The sequence below is a fragment of the Helobdella robusta genome (assembly GCF_000326865.2).
Source record: "Helobdella robusta unplaced genomic scaffold HELROscaffold_3, whole genome shotgun sequence".
Classification (NCBI taxonomy): domain Eukaryota; kingdom Metazoa; phylum Annelida; class Clitellata; order Rhynchobdellida; family Glossiphoniidae; genus Helobdella; species Helobdella robusta.
Window position 1 is genome coordinate 5,585,246 of NW_008704501.1, and position 9,189 is coordinate 5,594,434.

Sequence of the window (9,189 nt, forward strand, 5' to 3'; positions counted from 1 at the left end):
GTACATGTTCAGCATATCTTAAATCCACGCAAGACAGAGAAATATTGTTATTATGTCAAAGGAGCTTGTTAATGAAGGCAGGTATTTTACACACGTACATGGATTTGTTTTTTGATTATGCTGGCTGACCTTACGCACGCTTTGAAAAATGGACAGTGTGGCGTAGTTTGGTGTTTTTAAGCTAAAGTTTCAGCATTTAAATGATGGAGTTTGGTTGAATTTTTATTCAATGTGTTTTTGTTCTCTCACATTGTTTTTTTTAAATTCTAATGATATATGTCTGAAATAATTACCATTGAAGGTGTGTCATTGATGATCGTTGTATGACGTTAACAGTTACGTCCATGCCAGCCCGAGATGAAAAAATTGAAATTTAAAAAAATGTACTTGATATTTTTGTTGGATTTGATCGGTTAAAATTTTGATGAAAACTGAACAACAGTTTAAAAATTGCAAAGCGATAAAAAGTGTTGAAGCATATTACCATGTAATGATAACAAGACATGATAGAATGATGGGACAGAATCATAAAGATTAAGAAATCATTAAAGAGAGTATTTCATTTTTTTGTGTGTTCAAATATTTGTAAGCATCTTTAAGTAAGTAAGCATCTTTTTGTCATGTTATGCTTATTTTTTTTTCAATAAAAACATGTTCTGCATTTCTATGTTTTCTTTTGGCCTGAGTCTTGAGTCCAGGCCACACACGCCAAAATTAATCTTTTTGTTTTTTCCGGTGTTTCATGGTTTCACTTTCTTTTTATTTCTTTATTGAAAACAATTTTTATGAATAAACTATTTATTTGTTTTTCCTTTAAAATATTTGTCGTTGAAATCCTGTAATTTAGAGTATATCTTTAATAAAAATCTTTCATTTAGGAAAATTCATTAATTTTCAAAATTTGACAGAATATTGATTGATTAAAATGAAAACGTACTTTGCTCCGGTTGGCAATTAGTCAAGTTGATACAACTTAGTATTGCGTTTTTGCCTGAAACTTGCTTCAAATGCAAAATAAATTATGAAAAAGTATATAATGAATTCAGAGACGAGCACTACACATTTATCATATGAGGTGGGATTACGTAGTTGCATGTTTGGCTGGTTTGGAGGCAGTTAGAAGATATCTGTGTGTTGTTGTTATGTTATGCTGGTACGCTCACGTACGAAGCGTATAAATCAAAGTAACTCCAAGCAGTTGTCCTTTCAAACTCTGGTCCATTTCTTTCTAAAACAAACAAGTGAACGATGTGCTGAAGGTTCTCCGCCATGAGAGATTTGTTATGTATTATGTGATAGCAAAATTTAAAATGGCAAAATCTCAACCTGCTATGGAAATAATTTCAATTGAATAGAAAAGTAAGAAGAAGCAGAAAATGAGAAAAAAAAGATGATTGATGCCCAGTATGACAGGTAGAAGAAAATATGATTAGTGATCATAAGAAGCAAGAAATATGTAGAAAACAGAAGTTCGTGCATTGCATACGAGTTTGTACATCATCAACACGCACGTGGGATATATATGTATGGATGGATGCCATAAACACACACACACACACACACACACGCATATAGCATCAAAACGCATCCACAACACGCAAACACACACACAAAAAAACAGACGTATAATTGAATATAAACATCCTCATAAGGCGTAATAAAACGTGCGTGAGAAAATTCTTAACGAGATACATTAAATGCGTGTAAATCTGCTGTACTGTAAACTTAAACCTTTATGATGTAAACTTTAAGTACACTTAAACTGTACTTCCTTGAAAATATGTACAAATACTAAAGCACGTAGCATATATGTAGAATAAATATATAGGTCTTTGCTACAGTCGCAAACATATTATAATAAAGCTATTAAAGGTAAATAGCATGTATTGTACTTATTACCAAACTTGTACTTATCGCTTTTTATCACTTTCTTTAGTTAATGTTTCGTTTAGATCAAGAGTTTAGAAGTTGTGGGCTTGGTGTCCGTCATTAGTCGATGTTAAATTCGGATTAGTGGAATGTTTAGATTTGAAATAAGCTAATGACATTTCGTTAATCAATTTGTTAAAATTTTTGATAATTTATTTTATCATACTAACAATCAGTAATTATTGAATTGGTACGCGCGTCTTTTTTACTTTAAAACTCATTCGAGATGAGTGGAATAAGTTCACGCACACCACACACACACACACACACACACACACACACACAACCCATATTCTTTACATTTATTGCTGATAGTTAAAAAGCTTAATAACGAATAATGATTTATTACACGCTATGATATGTGGTACATCAAATCTAAATGAATGAATGAATGAATGAATGAATGAATGAATGAATGAATGAATGAATGAATGAATGAATGAATGAATGAATGAATGAATGAATGAATGAATGAATGAATGAATGAATGAATGAATGAATGAATGAATGAATGAATGAATGAATGAATGAATGAATGAATGAATGAATGAATGAATGAATGAATGAATGAATGAATGAATGAATGAATGAATGAATGAATGAATGAATGAATGAATGAATGAATGAATGAATGAATGAATGAATGAATGAATGAATGAATGAATGAATGAATGAATGAATGAATGAATGAATGAATGAATGAATGAATGAATGAATGAATGAATGAATGAATGAATGAATGAATGAATGAATGAATGAATGAATGAATGAATGAATGAATGAATGAATGAATGAATGAATGAATGAATGAATGAATGAATGAATGAATGAATGAATGGATGAATGGATGGATGGATGAAAAAATGATGGCATGAATAAATGAATGTATGCAAATTATAAATCCAGATATATAACCAATCTATGCAGATAAATTATACAGAAACTCGGATAGACTTAATTACCTGACAGCTAGGAATGATTGAAAACCTTTTTCTTGCAATTTTTTTTTCTTCGGCTTTTTTTTATATACATATTTATATATTTCCACATTTTTTGTTATTTTATTGAGAAATTTATTTTCACAATAATTCATTTTCATGATCAGCGCTTGTCTATCCTATTGCTATCTATAAGTCAATTATATAATAATTCATGATGTTGTTATTACACTTTTTTACAGGCTAATTTTGTTAGTATATCTATTTATTTGTTATTAATTTATGCTTAAAACTAATTATAGATAAATACTTTTGATTTATTTTGATTGATTTTGATTTGATTCGTAAAAATGTATAGAAAAAATTATTTTATAAAATTTATGAAGAACATTTTTTGATAAGGAAAAACTCGCTTTCCATACAATTCCTTGTTTTCAAATTCAAATGTGAACTAAGCGTTTTTTGTCTGCCTGTTCTGGTTTTTAAATGAAATTAGATTGAATAAATTAATTTAAATAAATAAATTTGCAAAATAAAAATTTATATATAATATTATTATTTTAATTTTAAACTGTAATATTATTCAAATATGTTTAACATTTTTTTAAATTAATTTTTTTAAATGGCTATTGTGGTTACTAAGAGTGAGTTGGATCTCAGAAATTATAAGTTGTTGTTTATTATTTTTAAAAAATAAAATATTCAATTTGATTAATTAATTAATTTGTTAACTAATTAACATTAATTATATATCATAAAAGGTTAACAAAGTTAATGATAATGACTGTTAATTTAGTGTTAATGGATTATAAATTTTTTAATTTTGAATTTTAATTTAAATTAAAATGCTAATGATTTTATAACCAAATAATAATAATCATTCTTTTATCATTATTTAATTTAAAAGAGTTTTTAGACTTGAAAATGGACTGATCGTTCTATTAATAAGTGAAACCGAAACTGAAACTATCAATAATTCGGAAATTTTTGCATCCGAAAGCACTAATTCCCGCCAATCAAAACCATCAAGGAGGAAATATGGAAAGTTGAGAAACAAGCAAACGAAGGCGACGAAATTTTCCTTTCATCACAAAGATCCATCTGAGAATGAACAAAGTATAGAATGAAATATAAAAATAATTTTTCAAATATATATAATTTTTTAATTTTGTTTAGTTTAACTGATTGAAAACTTATCTATTTCAATTGAAGATCACAACGTTTTTTTGTCAGACTTTAGTCATATTTTTAAAATTTTTCAAAATCAAACTATAGAAAAATTAATGATGGTTTGTAATTATAATTATTCCTATGTACATTTTATCATAATTTATTTGAAATCAGCGGACATCATCTTCACAAAAAAGTCATCAACCTCATTAGCAAGATCAGCAAAATCTAAACCTCCTGAACTCTCTGATGACGGTGACGATGGTGATGATGGTCTGATTGTTAGTTGATGGTTTTTGGCATTACCATTTTTTTCCTCTTGCAACATTAACTTTGTGGTGTTTAATGTTGCAACTACTGTTATTATGATTGCTGGAGTCATGAGAGCGATTCAAATCAAAAATAAAACGACTGATTTTTTTTTACAAAATGATGATAAACATGATTACGGCAATGACGCAATTAGATGATGATAACGTAGGTAGTATTGCGATGAAGTGTCTAATGTTATGTCGAAGTGACGGGTTTCGAATGCGAATACATTCTCGTACATTAGAATACATTTACGTAAGCTGTGTGTGCATTAAGTTGATTGCATGTGCTCTATACAAATTCAAAATAAAAACTTTTTTGAAAAATTTGTCTGAGATGTTTGTAAAATTGGCTGATGGTGAAGTGACAGCAGTGATGAAGATATTAATTATGACGATGATGACGACGACGATGAAGATGAAAATGACTATGATGATGTTGATGGTAGATGATGAAATAATTACTCAATCAGTCAGCAGCCTCATTGTGTGTTGGAGTTGGCAGCATGTCAGAGCCGAGGAACATCCCAGGACTTGCACACTACCTGGAACATAGTCACTTCTTCATTTCATTATTTTGTTTCAGTTTTTGGCTGTTTATAGATGTCACCTAATTGCGTTTTTAGGTAGTTAGGTAGTAAGGAAGATAATTTTTAACCTTTCAAGTTATCTCAATAAGTGTACCCAAGAGATCATCTGTTTAAAATGCTAAATAGTTATTTATCAGATGAATTATTTTTCTACATCGCATTAAAAATTAAAATTCTAAACGTTTTTGAATGTGCTTCTTATGTATCAGTATCCATCATTTTTTTTATTCTTCGTCAGCATTGAATACGAGTTTATTTGTTCATGACTTGTTATCCGATTTGGCTGATCGGTTAGCTGAAAGAGTGGTGGCCTGGTTCGAATGCTGACGAAATGTTAAAACTGACTGTTACATTTTTTGTATGAGGCACGTATACAAGCAAAAATGTTCATTTTCGTAATTTGGTCTGAATTTACAAACTAATGACACAAAGGAATAACACGAAACTAATCAAGGGCGAATTTATTAATTATTAAACATCTGCAACCATATTCATTTTATTCGCACTATAAAAACACCTGCGTGAATTTTTATATCCAACTAAAGTGGTGTTTATGGGTTCTCAAAAATACCCTGAATCCACGGACTTCGATACCTTTTTGAAGGCCCATACGGGCAGTACAAACGCCCACACAGATTATGAAAAGGTCTGGTAAGAGTAGGGTATGGTAGGGTTGTTGCATGTTATCTACCCTTTTTTTTGGTTATTTGTTTTTTGTTATTAATTTTTGTTGTATTTTATGCCGAATTTTTATGTAGTGCTTTAGTTAGCCCACCCCTGCACAACTGCAGCTGATTGGTAGGTCTAAATTTTGAATGTAATTGAATGTTGTTGTTGTCGTAACTGTTATGTGAGGTTACTGCTTTCTGACCGCTATCTGTTTCAAGTGGCATTGGTTTTTTTTTATTTTAATTATATTTAATTCTATTTTTGGTATTTTATTTTTTTGTTAATTTATTTTAATTATTATTTTAATTCTTATTTTTTACTGGCACTTATTTGAGATGAATTTCCCTCACGGCAGACCCATTTCCATTTTGAAATCCACAGCAAATATCTCTGTCAAGCCTTGGATAGGCAAGTTATCATCATCATTATCATCCTTGTCATCATTACCATTGTGTCATCATCATCGTCATCATCATCGTCATCATCATCATTACCATTAAGTCATCATCATCATCATCATTTGTAAGATTTGCTCAGTTCTTCATTAGTCCACTGATGGAAAGAAAGAATATGCTGGCGGAAGCCACTGTGGTTGATCGTGGTTAGTGAGTGGCGACGACGACGAAGATGATGATGATATTGATGATAGTAATGGTAATAATGATAATGATAACTATGATAATGTTGATGATAATGGTGATGGAAATGCTGCTGATGATGAGGATGACGATGATGAGAATTATGATACTGATGACTATGACGATGATAAAGATGATGAGGGTAATGATAATGATGATTAAGAATGGGGCATGAGTTTACAGAAGGAGAGGGCGAGGTTCGAACAACTGCTCCTCACAAGCATGGCCCGACCCGATCACCCAGTCAGCAAGTTTATGTGGGGTTAGTTGTGATAGTAATGTCCGTGTCGATGATTATGATGATGATGATGTAGTTGTTGATGATGTTGATGATGATGTCCGTGCTGATGATATTGACGACGATGACGTGTATGGTGCAAACATGGTGGTATTCATGTCGGCGATACAACTTTTTATCATCATCGCCATCATCATCATCATCATCCTTATCATCATCGTAATTGTCACCACCACCACTACAACTACCACCACCACCACCGCTTCATCCACCACCACCACCATTATCATCACCATTATCATCACCAGGAAACTTTCAAACTTTGGTGGAGATACCGGCGCGGGACAAGATGGACGTGTACCAGGCCCTGCAGGATTTCAGAAAGAAACACTACGTCGCCCAGAACATGACGCTGGCCGTCTACACGGATCGTTAGATGTTGTGGTGGTTGTTTGTAGTGATGATGATGATGATGATGATGAGGAGGAGGAGGAGGAGGAGGAGGAGGATGATAAGGTTGGTGGCCATGATGATGATTGTGATAATGATGATGTTTGGTGGTGATAAGGTTGGTGGCCATGATGATGATGATTGTGATAATTATGATGTTGGTGGTGATGATGATTGTGATGGTGATGATGATTATGGGGATGATTGTGATGGTGATAGTGATGATACTCTAACTGATAGAAAACCCGGCGGAAGTGGAGGAATGCATCCGAGCGATATTTCAGCGAGTACCGTGCAGGTGTCGTCATCATTTCGTTATTCGTGACGTCATCGTAATTATAATTATAATTGAAATCGCCATCGTAATTCTAATAATAATTGAAATCGCCATCGTAATTCTAATTATAATTGAAATCGCCATCGTAATTATAATTATAATTGAAATCGTCATCGTAATAATTCTAATTATAACTGAAATATATTTATGGTAATTTTTAATTATTCAAAATTATTAATTAAATGAATTTAATGATTTAGTTCAGAGAGACGGGAGGACTTTAGTAGATACGGGGTTGGTATTTTTGTAATATTTAGTAATGCTATTGCTGCTGCTTCTGCCGCTTTTGCTACTGCTTCTGCCGCTTTTGCTACTGCTTCTGCCGCTTTTGCTGCTGCTTCTGTTGCTGCTGATGATGATAATGTCGATGGTGATGATGGTAGTAATGATGATGATGATAGCATGGCGATATTGATCGCGATGACAGATGAGTTGTTAGTGAAACGATTTGTTGTTATAAATATACGTATACGCCGTGTGTGTGTGCGTGTATGTATGTGCGTGCGTGTGTTGTTGATTCATTCGACAACATTCGAGGGGTAATAGTGACTAGGATGGTGATGAAGATGATTGATGTTGATGATTCGTTCTTTTTTAGGATCCATTTGATACTCCAGAGTTTAGAAAGATCTATAGAAGTGATGATATATTGATTCGTAATTGCCATTATAAATATATATATATATATATATATATATATATATATATATATATTTATAACTATGAAGATGATGGTCTGACTATGAAGATGGTGTTACATCATTGCTTCTAGTATTATAAGCACATCATCTTCATTATCATTTTCATCTTCATTATCATCTTCATCTTCATTATCATCATCGCCATCATCATCGTCATCAGTTATTCCGGTTTTATCAACTAAAGAACTGGAGATCACCTGGTCCCTACCAAGCATGTTGAAGCATTATAGGTGCGTCCTCATGGTCATCATCCTTGTCGTCGTCGTCATCGTTTATATAATATTACTATTATTGTCATCATTGAGTAGTTGATTGATTGATTGATTGATTGATTGATTGAGTGAGTGAGTGAGTGAGTAAGTGAGTAAGTGAGTGAGTGTGCGAGCAATTGAATGAAGGAATGATAGATTGATTGATTGATTGTTTGAAAGAAAGAAACCGCTATACTATCTGGAGAACAATATCGGCGATCAAGGCGATGGAAGCATTTTTTCAACCTTACGTAGGAGGTACAGTTTTTGCCACATCAACACCACACCACACCACCACAACACACTACACCACAATCACCACATCATCATTACGTCACAACACTCCACAACCGCAATAGACGTTGGGTAGTGAACATGCTATGTGGTAACAACGGTAGCAGCCAGGATCTGAACTCCTGCTACTCAATCTTTCGAATCCTCTTCTTCCTCACCAGCGAGGGCCTCGAAAATGTTCAAAATGTTTGTGGTATCACTCACTCACTCACTCACTCACTCACTCACTCACTCACTCACTCACTCACTCACTCACTCACTCACTCACTCACTCACTCACTCATTCATTCATTTGTTCATTCATTCATTCATTCATTCATTCACTTACTCACTCACTCATTCATTCACTCATTCATTCACTCACTCAGATCATAACGGTAGTCTTCCAATATTTGAAATTGTTGTGGAGAACTCCAGCGAGACTGGAGGCATGGGCCGAAATGTACCAAAATGATTTGAATGAGTTTAAGTACAACGAGAAGGTTATTTGGTTTAGTGGTTGATTGAATGACCGGTTGGTTGGTTGGTTGGTTGGTAGATTGGTTGGTTTTGACAGCTTAGTTAGTATTCCGATTGGTTGATTGGCTGGTTGGTTGATTGACTGGCCTGGTTTATTGGCTGATTATTCACCTAATCTTTGATTGGTTGGTTGGTTTATTGGTCGGTTGATTTG

General features: G+C 32.9%; 1 protein-coding gene across 1 annotated transcript; it reads left to right on the plus strand.

Moving 5' to 3' along the window:
* Positions 1 to 5,482: 5,482 nt before the first annotated feature.
* Positions 5,483 to 9,019, plus strand: HELRODRAFT_66153 (hypothetical protein; the record flags this gene model as incomplete). The annotated part of the gene is made up of 11 exons (XM_009021472.1): positions 5,483 to 5,584; positions 5,963 to 6,019; positions 6,145 to 6,208; positions 6,409 to 6,507; positions 6,792 to 6,914; positions 7,174 to 7,265; positions 7,869 to 7,908; positions 8,132 to 8,205; positions 8,407 to 8,480; positions 8,582 to 8,702; positions 8,885 to 9,019. Coding segments are annotated over 11 exons (981 nt in total), but the record flags the coding sequence as incomplete, so codon positions are not given.
* Between the last annotated feature and the right edge of the window lie 170 nt (positions 9,020 to 9,189).